The sequence below is a fragment of the Ahaetulla prasina genome, chromosome 1, assembly GCF_028640845.1.
Source record: "Ahaetulla prasina isolate Xishuangbanna chromosome 1, ASM2864084v1, whole genome shotgun sequence".
In the NCBI taxonomy this organism is placed as follows: Eukaryota; Metazoa; Chordata; class Lepidosauria; order Squamata; family Colubridae; genus Ahaetulla; species Ahaetulla prasina.
In genome coordinates this window covers 41,189,478-41,204,962 of record NC_080539.1, presented here as the reverse complement: position 1 = coordinate 41,204,962, position 15,485 = coordinate 41,189,478, and the positions used below count along the sequence as shown (strand labels likewise).

Below are 15,485 nucleotides of genomic sequence, written 5' to 3'. Positions count from 1 at the left end.
GTTAAATAATCTAAAGAATTTGATTAAGAAAACATTATAGTCCCACTTTTCATTTCCATCTTTGCCAGGAATGAGGCAACTTTTGTTGAGTATTAAGTGAAGTGAAAATCAAGGTTGTTCTTTAAAATTAGACTTCCTCTAAATGAACAATTGTTTGAATTTTGGGGGCCAAAAGATACTGCTTGGAGCAGGGCTGTCAAACTCCCAGCCTGCAGGTTGGATGTGTCACATGCTGGCCACCCCCATGCCTGGTTTAGCAAAGGGAGAAAAAGTTGTGATACATCATGTGATGATGCGACTTTGGCACCACTGACTTAGAGGAATAATACTGTAGGACAACTGGATTTTTTTTTATTACTCTTAATTGTCTTTGATAAAATCTCTATCACCGACCAAAGCCTTATGAGGACCCAGATTGTTTGGGGGCAATATGCTGACTCTGCAAACCGCTTAAAAGAGGACTGTAAAGCTCTGAAGTGGTATATAAGTCTAAGTGTTATTGCTTATGCACAACAACTAAAACATGCATAGTGTACAGATAGCTTCTATCATAGTATTATGATAATATGTATATCATCAAACTTTTAGTGATTTGATAAAATTACCAGCAGGGTGGTATAAAAGGAGAACCAGAACTGTCCCCATGAATGTTTCAGATTTTGCTATAATCAGATCTTGCCAGAATGTTTCAGATCTTACCTGCTAATTTATATGTGATTGGCAACTTGGTTTTGCTGACTGGAAAATGAGCATTTTTATGGAAAAAACTACTATTCATCAGTGACTGGTGAGATTTCATTGATTGGGTTGTCTGGGAAATAAGCATCTAGGTAGCTTCCAAAATGGACTTTTGCCTAGAACATGACTTCTACCATTCCTATTGACTCAAAGATTTCTAATTATGTGTAGCTGGTGTAGATTTTAATTTTGGTTAATTCCAAGTTACTTTCAAAATACACATTTTTTGGCCCCACTAATAACATTCTTATAGATTAATCAGTGGAACAACTTGCCTCCAGAAGTTGTGAATGCTCCAACAATGGAAGTTTTTAAGAAGAGATTGGACAACCAATTGTCTGAAATGGTATAGGGTTTCCTTCCTAAGCAGGAGGTTGGATTAGAAGACCTGCAAGGTCCCTTCCAACTCTGTTATTCAATTTCTTTTCTATTTCTATTGTATTTCTCTGTTTTGGCTCTTTTCATATCATATCTCCTAATTACACATCACCTAGGAATTTCTTTTGACTGACCTTGGTTGCTAAATGATTCATACAGGTGTAACATTAGAGAAAGATACCATTCTTAGTCTCATCTCTATCACATTCTACTGTTAATACACCAATTCATGTGAATTCTGGTCCTTCCATCCCGGGTTTTATACTTTATAAATCTTCTCCATGAAGGTTTTCTACATCTTCAGCATTATTACTCACAGAAGGCTTTTATACACACTAGGCCTTGATCCAGCCCTTCAAATTTTTGAGGATTTCTGTAATGTATTACTGTAAGTTTTGGCGGGAGTTTTAGGCGGGAAATATCTCGTCTCTGATTGGATGCAGCCTCAGGCTGAAGTGTATATAAGGAGAGGTTTTTCTCCAGAGTTTTGCTGGGTCACCCGTTATTAAAGAGCTGTTGTCACTAACCTGGTCTCCTGCCTCGTCAATACCCAAACATAACATTGGCGACGAGGATGGGATATTGAGGCAGAGTACCAGAACAGAGCTGAACTCACTACGAGAATCAAACCCAGCAAGGTGATGGCGAATGCAGCGATGACCGGCTACGCGCCACCTGCTCCGTTTGACCCGGCCCAGGAGAAATGGGGAATCTATATGACCCGTTTCGAAAGTTTCCTGGAGGCAAACGAGCTACAGGGAGTCGCCGACAACCGCAAACGGGCTTACTTCCTAAGCCACTGTGGGTCCGCAGTCATCGCCGTCGCAGAAGCCCTGGCGGAACCAACACCGCTACAATCCGTATCGTGGCAGACCCTTCAGACCCTCCTAAAGAATCACTTCGCACCAGCCCCGTCCAAATACGTTCGACGGTACGAGTTTGGGGAGCGCAGGCAACAAGAAAGCGAGTCTATCAGCGACTACATGGCAGCCCTGAGACAAGCCTCCAAGCATTGCGAGTACCGCGATCTGGACGAAGAGCTGCTGGAACAACTTATACGGGGGGTCAGAGACATCCGTTTGAGGAGACGGCTGCTAGCCAAGAGCAACCTGACATTGGCAAACGCTCTGGACGAAGCCAGGGCCCATGAGATGTCCACCCATGCAGCAGACACCTTACAAAAGCAAATCACGCCGATGGCGGCGCAAAGCCGAGCCCAGTCCACCACGAAGAAACCTATCGTGAGTCAACCAGCGAAGAGGAGGAAGAAGTCCACTACACGGAAAATCGACAAGGAAGACCGGAGGAATGCGGAAGTTGCGGGCGACATCAGCGCCAAAGATGTAAGTTCAGGGCGCCATTTGCGGCGGTGTGAGAGGAAGGGCACCTGGCTCAAGTCTGCCGAGCACCCCAACCTTCCGCCGAAAGTTCAAATCGGCCAATCAGAGCGGCTCTGAGTCAGAGATGCAAACCCCACATTCCCGAAATTTCAAACCAGCCAATCAGGCGCGAGATCGGCAAGGCGACCCGCGATTGGCCGAGAAAGGAAGGGCGCGAAAGCAAACAGAATGACAGTCACCATAGACCACGCAGCTACCCGCATAGAAGAAAAGATCTTCACGAACCCGAAAATTGAAGGCGTGCCGTGCCGACTGGAAGTAGACACAGGATCAGCAATCACAATTATGTCCTGGGACACTTTTGTGAAAGCCTTGCCGCACATCGGCAAGCGCAAGCTACAAAACAACGGCCCGGTGCAGGATTACCAAGGCAACCCCATCCCTGTTCGAGGGACAACGACCGTCTGGGTAGAGTACGGGCAGCACAAGAAGACCCTGCCCATCACGTTAGTCGAGGGAACCTTGCCCAGCTTGCTGGGACTGGACTGGTTCCGGGCATTGGGCATGGGGGTGACTGGCATCCACCGGAACGGATGCGACCTGCAAAATGCCCTATTGGAGGAATTCGCAGAGGTATTCGAGGACCGCCTAGGCAAGTACAAGGGGACCCCTATCTCCTTCAATTTAGACCCCAAATAGCTCCCATTAGGTTAAAGGCAAGGAGGGTTCCTTTGCCCTCAAGCCAAAATTTGATAGGGAGATAGATAAATTGGTCAGTCAGGGGATACTGGTGCCAGTCGACCATGCTAAGTGGGAAACGCCAATCGTTACCCCCATAAAGCCAGACGGGTCAATCAGAATTTGTGCAGACTACAAGGCTACCCTGAACAAAGCCTTACAAAAAAGCGCCTACCCAGTTCCCGTGGTGCAACACTTGTTGCACTCACTAGGGCACGGACAAGTTTTTGCCAAATTAGATTTGGCACAAGCCTACCAACAACTGCCCGTGGACACCAGCACAGCTGAAGCCCAAACCATTGTAACGCACCGAGGTGCCTTTAAATGCACTCGGTTACAGTTCGGGGTGAGTGTAGCCCCTGGGCTATTCCAAAATTTGATGGAGCGACTCCTACAAGGGCTACCAGGAGTCGTGCCCTATTTCGATGACGTGTTAATATCGGGGGAAAACTTAAAAGAACTGGGAGAGCGGCTGAGGAAAGTTTTGGCCATTTTTCGGTCAGCCGGCCTGAAAGTTAAAGCAAAAAAATGCCAGATTGGGGTCGAGTCTGTTGAGTTTTTGGGCTATAGGATAGACAAGAAGGGAATTCACCCCACTGAGAGCAAAGTCAAGCGATAAAGAGAGCCCCAGCACCCAAAAACAAGACAGAACTCCAGGCTTTCCTGGGTCTGGTAAACTTTACGCAGTATTTCTAAGAAACAAGGCAACCATTGCTGAACCGCTGCATAAATTGCTTGGAAAAACACTGTTTGGTCTTGGGGAAAGCCAGAGAGCAGGGCATTTGAGGCAGTCAAAGACTTGCTATCAAGCGAAAGCCTGTTAATCCAGTATAATAGCAGACTGCCTTTAGTATTGGTCTGTGATGCATCCCCCTATGGAGTAGGAGCTGTACTTAGCCACAGACTCCCAAACGGCACTGAAGCCCCTATAGCGTTTGATTCACGAACAATGTCCCGGCTGAGAGGAATTACAGCCAGCTAGATAGGGAGGCTCTCGCAATAGTGTCAGGGGTGAAAAAATTTCACGAATACGTTTTTGGGCGAGATTTCGAAATTGTCACTGATCACAGACCGCTATTGGGGTTACTGGCTGGCGACCGCCCAACGCCAGTAGCACTTTCACCTAGACTGACCAGATGGACTATTTTTTTGGCCGCATACTCCTACAAGCTGCAGCATCGGCCTGGAAAGGAGCTGGGGCATGCGGACGCATTGAGCAGATGCCCATTGCCAGGGGAAATCGAGGACCCCACCCCGGGCACACCCGTTCTACTAATTGACTCTTTGGACTCGGGGCCAATCACATCGCAGGAAGTGGCTCGGGCCTCCTACCGGGACGTTGTTTTAAGGACTGTAATAGGTTGGGTTCAAAGGGGATGGCCCGCTGCACCGGGCGAACGTTTTAAGGAGTTTGTGAGGAAAAAGGGGGAATTGTCCGTACAAGGGGGGTGCCTGCTCTGGGGGGATAGGGTGGTAGTCCCAGAGAAACTGAGGAAAAAAGTTCTGGAACTCCTGCATGAGGGTCACCCAGGAGTTGTGAGGATGAAGGGTTTGGCTAGGAGCTATGTCTGGTGGCCCCTAATGGACAGGAAATCAGTGACAGGGTTGGCGATGCCAAGTGTGTCAGGAATCCAGACCACTACCACCCACGGCCCCAGTTTTGGAGTGGAGAAACCCCAAGGCCCTTGGTCCCGCATACACATTGATTTTGCCGGCCCCTTCCACGGCCAAACATTTCTAATTGTGGTGGATGCATTCTCCAAATGGCTGGAGATCATCCTAATGAAATCCACAACCGCGGGAGCTGTCATCTCAGCACTAAAACACCTTTTCGCCACGCACGGGCTACCGGACACCCTCGTGTCCGCTAAACGGCCACAGTTCACCGCGACATTATTTGGAGGGTACCTGGCTGGAGGGCACCCGACATGCCCTCTCAGCGCCGTTCCACCCTGCGTCGAACGGCCTTGCTGAATGATTTGTTCGGAGTGCGAAAGAAGCGCTATCACGAAGCGGCCCCGGCGATTGGCAGGCACAAATCGACGCATTCCTAACCGTCCAACACAGGACCCCCTGTGTGGCCACCGGCCGCAGCCCAGCCGAGCTATTAATGGGGCGGAAGCTACGGTGCCCGCTAGACCGGCTACACCCGAACTACGTACAGGACGGGTTCAAAACAAAACCAGATAGAATCCGAGAGTTAAACATAGGAGACTCGGTGTGGGCACATAATTACAGCGACGGCCCAAACTGGAAGAGAGGGATAGTCATAGACAAAACGGGCCCCAAATCTTATCTAGTGGAACTAGACGATGGCAGAGTCTGGAGGCGCCACATAGATCAATTAAGAAACAGATTGAGCGATAAGGCAGAATTAGGCGAGACCAGCCCTGACTATGATTTAATTAACCCCACAGCTGACTGGAGCCGAGAACAAACAGGAAGCATAAGCAAAGAACCAAACAGAGACTTATCTGAGTCAGGCGAGGTCCAGCGACACCCTCCGGTCCCTCTAGAGGACAGCAGGTCCGAGCGGGCGAATAATCCAGGGCCGGATGGCCGGGAGGAGGAGCTCAGAGGAACGAAAAGTCCCTCCGGCAGGCTCGACTCAACTCCAGAAAGTGAACTGCGCAGGTCCGGGAGAGTCAGGAGACGCCCCACGTACCTGCAGGACTACGTAGAGAAATAATATGCAAATATTGGCAAAGTGCCTTCTGGGAGGGAAGGAGTGTAATGTATTACTGTAAGTTTTGGCGGGAGTTTTAGGCGGGAAATATCTCGTCTCTGATTGGATGCAGCCTCAGGCTGAAGTGTATATAAGGAGAGGTTTTTCTCCAGAGTTTTGCTGGGTCACCCGTTATTAAAGAGCTGTTGTCACTAACCTGGTCTCCTGCCTCGTCAATACCCAAACATAACAATTTCCACATGACAATACATAAAAAGATAGTACATGTATTAAACGTCCCATCTAAAATGTAGCATTCAAAAGGGAAAGGTGGAGAAGGAATTCAAGCACTGAAAAGTGCATGGGGATCTCAACTGTTCTTAGTTTGAGGGATTATTTCACTTCCTTAACCCAAATTCTAAAAGAGTTTAAGGAAGGGAACAGGTTACATCGATCCAAGCTGTTTAAAGTTGCCTCCCTCCACCCTTTTCTTTCTTTCTTTTTTTTAAAAAAGAGGGTGGATTCAGCCTATCGAATTGGCCGGGATTAGCCAGTTTTGCTATCGCCCTCTAGTGAATCTTGAGCCTTGCCAGTATCCGTCGCGGCCTCTGCTGGCTGAGTTTCCGCGTTAGTCTGATCAGCGCTTGCTCGTTCTCAATACTTTTCTACCGTGAGTGACTCTTCTCCTTTTCCTGCAACCATTATGTCCCGGATCCTCAAATCGGTGGATTACGAGGTATTCGGCCGGGTTCAAGGTGAGCAACGGAGAAAGATGCGAAAGCTAAATATTAGGAAAGGGGCCGTGGGGAAGAAAACTGCGCTGGCAAAAATAGCTTCAGAGCGCACGAACTGCCCTCTCGGGTTACAAAGAAAAGCTGGCAAGGAGAACCGTTTATATAAAGCGAATTTAATTGCCAGATCATGCTGGCCGTGCTAGCTCAAAACAGTTCTGTGCTAAATTAGTCTTAAAAGTGAATTGAAGAGCCGGCAAGGGTCTTAATGTTAATAATATACGTCCGCGGCAGGTGCAGGAAGGGGCACTCACTGTTTCCATGCCCCCAGCTCCACTAATGCTGCCCCAGTTACAAGTTACTATTACCTCCTATGCTACCTTCGCAGGAGAGCTGTTCAACTGTTTACTGGGATTAGCAGGTGTTTTAAAAACTGGGGAAATAAAGTTTCATTTTAAACTGTCAGTGAAAGATTACATTATTAAATCCTCCTTCATGCCAAAGCTAATCATCAGAGAGAACAGTCTTTTTTCTTAATACATTTTATACATTTTATGTTATGCAACGCACGGTCCGTGGCCAATAAGGCCCCCCTAATACACGATCTTATCCAGGGGGGCGCCGCGGATCTTATAGGCGTTACGGAGACCTGGTTGGGCACTGAAGGGGGCGTGCCCCTGGTCGAATTGTGCCCACCGGGTTTCCGTGCATTCCATCAGCCGAGGGCCCAGGGTAGGGGTGGGGGGGTGGCGGTTGCTATTAAAGAGAGTCTAGAGCCGAGGGAGACCACTACCTCAGATCGCCGGGTGTGAATCCCTCTTTGTGAGATGGGGTCATAGGTGTCAGATGGGCTTGCTGGTCACGTACCTGGCTCCTTGCTGCGTGACAGCTGCCCTGCCCGAGCTCCTGGAGGTGCTTGCCGGGGTGGCAGTGGAGACCCCCAGACTTTTAGTCATGGGGGACTTTAACTTGCCATCTGCCGGCTCGTCATCGACAGTGGCTCGGGAGTTCATGGCTTCCATGACGGCCTTGGACCTGACTCAAGTAGTGGATGGCCCCACTCACATCGGGGGTGGCACTCTGGACCTTATTTTTATCTCTGGTCAGTGGTTGAAGGATCTGGATTTGAGAGATGTAGTCATAGAACCTTTGTCATGGTCAGATCACTCTCTCCTTCGCCTGGACTTTCTGACCGCCACTCAACACCGCAGGGAGACGGAACCACAACGTTGGTTCCGTCCCAGGCGCCTGATGGACCCGGAGAGGTTCCGGACGGAGCTTGGGCCACTTCCTGAGGGTCTGGCTCATGGCACGGCAGAGGAACTAGCCGCAGCCTGGCAACGGGCTGCGACTGGGGCTTTAGACCGTGTCGTGCCTCTGCGGCCTCTGACCCGGCGCAGATCCCAACCGGCTCCTTGGTTCTCCGAGGAGCTGAGGGGGATGAAACGCCGGAGAAGACGCCTAGAGAGCTCCTGGAGGTCTAGCCGTTTAGAGGCTGATCGGACACTAGTTAGGTCCTATACTAGGACCTACCTAGTGGCACTGAGGGAAGCGAGGCGTTGCTATGCCTCCTCCCTCATTGCGTCGGCAGATAACCGCCCAGCCGCCCTGTTTCGGGTGACCCGTTCCCTCCTTCACCAGGGGGAGCGGGATGACCCGTTGCAGGGACGTGCTGAGGAGTTTAACGGTTATCTATACGATAAAATCGTTCAGCTTCGAGACGGTCTAGACCAAAATTGCGGCGATTCAGATGAGGCGTCTGAGGGTGGTCTTGGTGACATTTTCTGGGATGAGTTTGACCCTGTGGCTCCCGAGGACATGGACAGGTTGTTGGGTAGGCTGAATGCCACCACGTGTTTACTGGACCCGTGCCCCTCCTGGCTGGTGCTGGCCACTCAGGAGGTGACACGAGGCTGGCTCCAGGCGATTACGAGTGCCTCCTTGTTGGAGGGAGTCTTTCCGGCCGCCTTGAAAGAGGCGGTGGTGAGGCCCCTCCTCAAGAAGCTCTCCCTGGACCCGGCTGTCTTAGGTAATTATCGTCCGGTCTCCAACCCGCCGCGCGAAGGTTGTAGAGAGTATGGTGGCATATCAGTTTCCCCTGCACCTGGATGAAACTGTCTATCTAGACCCGTTCCAGTCCGGTTTCCGGCCCGGCTACAGCACGGAGACGGCTTTGGTCACGTTGGTGGATGATCTCTGGAGGGCCAGGGATAGGGGTTGTTCCTCTGTCCTGGTCCTATTAGACCTCTCAGCGGCTTTCGATACCATCGACCATGGTATCCTGCTGCGCCGGTTGGAGGATTGGGAGTGGAGGCACCGCTTATCGGTGGTTCTCCTCCTATCTCTCCGACCGTCACAGACGGTGTTGACAGGGGGGCAGAGGTCGGCCCCGAGGCGCCTCACTTGTGGGGTGCCGCAGGGGTCGATTCTCTCGCCCCTTCTGTTCAACATCTATATGAAGCCGCTGGGTGAGATCATCAGTGGCTTCGGTGTGAGGTACCAGCTGTACGCTGATGACACCCAGCTGTACTTTTCCACACCGGGCCACCCCAATGAAGCTATCGAAGTGCTGTCCCGGTGTTTGGAAGCCGTACGGGTCTGGATGGGGAGAAACAGGCTCAAGCTCAATCCTTCCAAGACAGAGTGGCTGTGGATGCCGGCATCCCGGTACAGTCAGCTGAGTCCTCGGCTGACTGTTGGGGGCGAGTCACTGGCCCCGATGGAGAGGGTGCGCAATCTGGGCGTTCTCCTGGATGAACGGCTGTCTTTTGAAGATCATTTGACAGCCGTCTCCAGGAGAGCTTTCCACCAGGTTCGCCTGGTGCGCCAGTTGCGCCCCTTTCTAGACCAGGATGCCTTTCGCACGGTCACCACGCCTCGTGACGTCTCGCCTGGATTACTGCAATGCTCTCTACATGGGGCTCCCCTTGAGGGGCATCCGGAGGCTTCAGTTAGTCCAGAATGTGGCTGCGCGGGTGATAGAGGGAGCCCCTCGTGGCTCCCGTGTGACACCTATCCTGCGCAGACTGCACTGGCTACCTGTGGCCTTCCGGGTGCGCTTCAAGGTGTTGGTGACAATCTTTAAAGCGCTCCATGGCATAGGGCCGGGCTATTTACGGGACCGCCTACTGCTACCAAATACCTCTCACCGACCCGTGCGCTCTCACAGAGAGGGACTCCTCAGGGTGCCGTCAGCTAGGCAGTGCCGTCTGGCGACACCCAGGGGAAGGGCCTTCTCTGTGGGGGCCCCCACCCTCTGGAACGAACTCCCTCCAGGACTTCGTCAACTTCCGGACCTCCGAACCTTTCGTCGCGAGCTTAAAACACACTTATTCATCTGCGCGGGACTGGATTAGATTTTAAAGTTACTGGTTTTAAGGGGTTTTTACTATTTATACTGTTTTTAATAATTTGGCAATAGAATAAGTTTTTTAATCGTCGTTTTTTAATCTGTATTTATATGTATTTTAACTGCCTGTGAACCGCCCTGAGTCCTTAGGGAGATAGGGCGGTATATAAATATGAAATAAATAAATAAATAAATAAATAAAAATAAAATACACAAGGGATTTATCCACATCAGCCATCTTTCAATGCACAACTTTCACTTTTGTGAAATATAAAGGTGTATTAGGAAACAGCAGCAACTTGACTAATATATGTGTTCTCTCTTCAGGGAAGGCACAGTAATTTGAGTAGTGATCATGGATAATGACTGTGAGCGTGTCCTCAATGCTTTGGCCACATATTTTCAGAGATAGTTCAATCTTCTGCTTGTTTTCATAGAACTCCTCCTCCGCTCAAAACCAATCTTTCTGGGTAAAATGATTGTAGATTTGTCCCTGAAATGACTGCACATACAAATAAACCAGGAAAGAAAAAAGCAATGGTTATTTATATCAACCATCCTACATTTCTTTCTCTCTAAAAGAGCCAAGTGTGTGGCCTTGCCCACCAAAATATGGCCCTCTCTGATGTAGAGAGCAAGCAGTTAAAACCACAATTATAAAAATAGAATTAACGGATGACGGATTTTGGAATCCCGAGAGGTGGCACGCTTCAAAGAGGAGGCTTAGGGGCTTTTTAACTTCATGTTTTAGTAAATCTTTAAATTATAGGGGGAGGGGTGGGATGGCGAAGATAGGTTTAGGGGGAGGCCTATTGGTGCCATTGCTAGATCCTGTGTCAGCTCGCGGCATAAACATAATAATAATAATAATAATAATAATAATAATAATAATAATAATAATAATAATAATAATAATAATAATAATAATAATAATAATAATAATAATAATAATTTAATTTGTATACCGCCTTTCTCCCGAAGGACTCAGGGCGGTGAACAGGCAGATAAAATACAAAACATACACAATAATTAAAACAACCCCTTAAAAAATTGATTTAAACTTGCCCAGAAATTTAAGATAACAATACACCCCATAAAATTACCAAAATTTAAAACCCATCATCCAATTAAAATTTTAAAGGTAAAATCAAGCTAGTCCAGCCATACGAAATAAATAGGTTTTAAGTTCACGGCGAAAGGTCCTAAGGTCAGGTAGTTGTCGAAGCCCGAGGGGAAGTTCGTTCCACAGGGTCGGAGCCCCCACAGAGAAGGCCTTCCCCCTGGGGGCCGCCAGTCGACACTGTTTGGCTGACGGCACCCTGAGGAGTCCCTCTCTGTGGGAATGCACCGGACACTGGGAGATAGAAGCCGGCAGTAGATGGTCCCGTAAGTAGCCCGGTCCTAAGCCATGGAGCGCTTTAAAGGTGGTAACCAATACCTTGAAGCGCACCCGGAAAACGACAGGCAGCCAGTGCAGTCTGCGCAGGATAGGTGTTACATGGGAGCTCCGAACCGCTCCCTCAATAACCCGCGCAGCCGCATTCTGGACTAGCTGAAGTCTCCGGGTGCTCTTCAAGGGGAGCCCCATGTAGAGAGCATTGCAGTAGTCCAGGCGAGAAGTAACGAGAGCATGAGTGACCGTGCATAAGGCATCCCGGTCCAGGAAGGGACGCAACTGGCGGATCAGGCGAACCTGATGAAAAGCTCTCCTGGAGATGGTCGCCAAATGATCTTCAAAGGACAACCGACCATCCAGGAGCACGCCCAAGTTGCGTACCTTCTCCATCGGGGCCAATGACTCACCCCCGATAGACAGCTGCATCTGCAGCTTACTGTACCGAGGTGCCGGCATCCACAGCCACTCCGTCTTGGAAGGATTAAGTTTGAGCCTGTTCCTCCCCATCCAGACCCGTATGGCTTCCAAACACCATCATCATCATCATCATTCCAAACACCAACATCATCGATTCGGAAGTAGAAGAGGAGGCTAGAGCTCAAGGTTACGAAGGCGGTCTTATTTGCACGGTAGGTGGGAGGGGCAGGTATGGCGGACGCGGGGGCCCATATCAGGTTCGGGGAGTGCGCACTCGCTATTTACAAGCGATTGCGCACTCCGGTCCCCTGGCAGTTTCCCGTTTCCCGAGTGGCCTAAATCCCCAGAGGCTGGACCTTCGCCTGATGTTATGCAATGCCAGGTCCGTTGTAAATAAAGCCCCCCTCATCTCTGATCTTATACAGGAGGGGGGCGCGGACCTGATTGGCATTTCGAAGACCTGGTTGGGCATGAAAGGGGGGGGTTTCCCCTGGTAGAAATGTGCCCACCGGATTTCCGTGTATTCCATCAGGCGAGGGTCCAGGGTAGGGGCGGGGGGGTGGCAGTTGTTATCAACAAGAGTCTAGAACTGAGGGAGACCACTGTGCCACAGATAGCCGGATGCGAGTCCCTCCTTGTGAAGTGGGGCCGGGGGATGCAGGTGGGTTTACTGATCACGTACCTGGCTCCTTGCTGCATGACAGAAGCCCTGACCGAGCTGCTGGATGTGATCGCCGGGACGGTGGTGGAGACCCCCAGACTTATGGTCATGGGGGACTTCAATCTACCATCAGCGGGGGTGGCATCCACGTCAGCTCGGGAGTTCATGGCCTCCATGACGGCCTTGGACCTGACCCAGTTAATTGACGGTCCCACTCACATCGGGGGAAACACTCTGGACTTGATTTTCGTCTCTGGCCAGTGGTTGAATGATCTGGAGTTAGGGGAGTTAGTTATCAGACCCTTGTCATGATCAGATCATTCGCTCCTTCAGCTGGACTTTCGAACCGCCGACCCCCGCCGCAGGGAGACGGAATCGACTCGTTGGTTCCGTCCCAGGCGCCTGATGGACCCTGAGAGGTTCCAGATGGAGCTTGGGCCATTCCCTGAGGATTTGGCCCACGAGTCGGCTGCGGATCTAGTTGCCGCCTGGGATCGGGAGCGGCTGGTCCTCTAGACTGAGTTGTGCCTTTGCGGCCTCTGACCCGGTGCCGATCTTGTTTAGCCCCTTGGTACTCTGAGGGGTTGAGGGAGATGAAGCGCCGGAGACGTCGCCTAAAGAGTATCTGGAGGTCCAGCCGCTCCGAATCTGACCGGACACTAGTTAGGTCCTATATTCGGACCTATCTAGTGGCAATGAGGGTGGTGAAACGGGAATATTTTTCTACTCTCATTGCATCAGCAGATAACCGCCCAGCCGCCCTGTTTAGGGTGACCCGCTTGCTCCTTCAACAGGAAGCGGTGGATGATCCCTTACAGGGTCGAGCTGAGGAGTTTGGGCAGTATCTGTTTGATAAAATCGCTCAGATTCGGGAAGGGTTGGACACTGATTGGGTAGATCCGGGCGGGGTGGGAGAGGCAGGTCTTGGGGTTACTATCTGGGACGAGTTTGATTCTGTGGCTCCTGAGGATGTGGACAGGATACTGGGGGGACTGAATGCGACCACATGTTTACTGGACCCGTGTCCCTCCTGGTTGGTACTGGCCACCCGGGAGGTGACATGAGGCTGGCTCCAGGGAATTGTGAATGCTTCTTTGATGGAGGGTGTTTTCCCTACCGCCTTGAAAGAGGCGGTGGTGCGGCCCCTCCTCAAGAAGCCCTCCCTGGATCCAGCTATTTTAGGAAATTACCGTCCTGTCTCCAACCTTTGTTTTGTGGTGATACAGTCAGCTAGTTCCATCGTTGACCGTTGGGGGCGAGTCATTGGCTCCCATGGAAAGGGCGCGCAATCTGGGCGTCCTCCTGGATGCACGGCTGTCTTTAGAAGAACATATGACGGCCGTCGCCAGGGGGGCTTTTTATCAGGTTCGCCTGATACGCCAGTTGCGCCCCTTTCTGGATCGGGCTTCCTCATGCACAGTCACCCATGCCCTTGTTATATCCCGCCTGGACTACTGCAATGCTCTCTACATGGGGCTCCCCTTGAAGGGGACCCGGAGGCTTCAACTGGTCCAGAATGCGGCTGCGCGGGTGATAGAGGGAGCACCTCGTGGCTCCCATGTGACACCTCTCCTGCACAGTCTGCACTGGCTCCCAGTGATCTTCCGGGTCCAATTCAAGGTGCTTGTTATCACCTTCAAAGCACTCCATGGCTTAGGACCCGGGTATTTACGGGACCGCCTACTGCCACCAGTAGCCTCACACCGACCAGTGCACTCTCACAGAGAGGGCCTCCTCCGGATACTGTCAGCCAAACAATGTCGGCTGGCGACCTCCAGGGGGAGGGCCTTCTCTGTGGGGGTTCCCGCCCTCTGGAATGAGCTGCCTCCGGGGCTTCGTCAACTCCCCGACCTCCGGACTTTTCGCCGCGAGCTGAAGACGTGCAGGATTAGCTTGAACATAGTTTTAATTTTAGGGTTTTAATTAGGGTTTTAAACGGGGTTTTAAATTGTATTTAAATTTTTAGGCCGTTATTGAACCAGTTTTTTATATAGTTTTTTAAATTTGTATTTATGTACTGTGTTTTTATTGGCTGTGAACCGCCCTGAGTCCTTCGGGAGAAGGGCGGCATACAAATATAAATAATAATAATAATAATAATAATAATAATAATAATAATAATAATAATAATAATAATAATAATAATAAAAAATGCAATATCCTTAATTTAAAACAAAAGTGTTAAAATATACGACAACTAATTTAAAATGAAGAGCGGAGGATTAAAATTGAGTGCAATAATAGAACCATAATAAAATATTTTCCTGGTGGGAAAATAATATAAAAATAGACACCAACAGGTTTCCATGTAGGACATACCACAGGAATTCAGCACTGTAAAAACATAGCTGAGTTCCACATCTAAAAGATATGGAATGGAGAGTATGTCTCTACCATGCATGTAAAGAAAAGCTATACTTCTCTGTATATACATTGATATTTCTGAAGTGCTATACAATTTGGATGCATCTTATAAAATGATATGCACTCTCTCTTTGTATATGATGAATCAATGTACCGTATTTTTCGCTCCATAAGAGGCACTTCCCCCCCCCAAAAAAAGGTGGATGGTGCCAGTCCTTTGGTGAATAGCAGCTGGGTCACCATGGCAGGGTCCTTTTACAGTGCTGAACCCCATCTCTTCTGTCTTTGTCATTGCCTGCCTCTTCTGTCTCTTTTCCGCAGTGCAGGCGTCAATAGGCGGAGCTGGCACATAAGAGGACACCTATCTATGGTCCACTCAGGCTCCGCCTGATATTTTTTTTGTCTTGTTTTCCGCCTCTAAACCTAGGTGCATCTTTTGATCCAGTGCGTCTTATGGAGCGAAAAATATGGTATATTGTTATACTGCAAAGTTCATGTCATTTGTATTACAAAGTCCATGTTGTGTGGCTTTCACACCCTTGGTGCTTTAAGCATTGCCAACTCTCAACACAACAGAAAATGGTCCTTCTCAGCTCCCCTTGGTTTAAATATTTTCTATGTGACAAATCTATTATATTGTAATTCCATTAATTGTTAAATAATTTTTTTATTTATGTAATTAATTTATATGCCGCCCATCTCACTATC

At 49.6% G+C, this 15,485-nt stretch overlaps 1 protein-coding gene across 1 annotated transcript in view; it reads left to right on the top strand.

The window, feature by feature from the left end:
• Nucleotides 1–6,470: 6,470 nt before the first annotated feature.
• The window catches only part of ACYP2 (acylphosphatase 2), a 69,302-nt gene continuing 60,287 nt past the window's right edge, over nt 6,471–15,485 (top strand). The window contains exon 1 of the mRNA XM_058164945.1: nt 6,471–6,614. Within this exon, the coding sequence (XP_058020928.1) occupies nt 6,563–6,614 (52 nt within the window). The 5' untranslated portion in view covers nt 6,471–6,562. The remainder of the gene's footprint in view (nt 6,615–15,485) is intronic.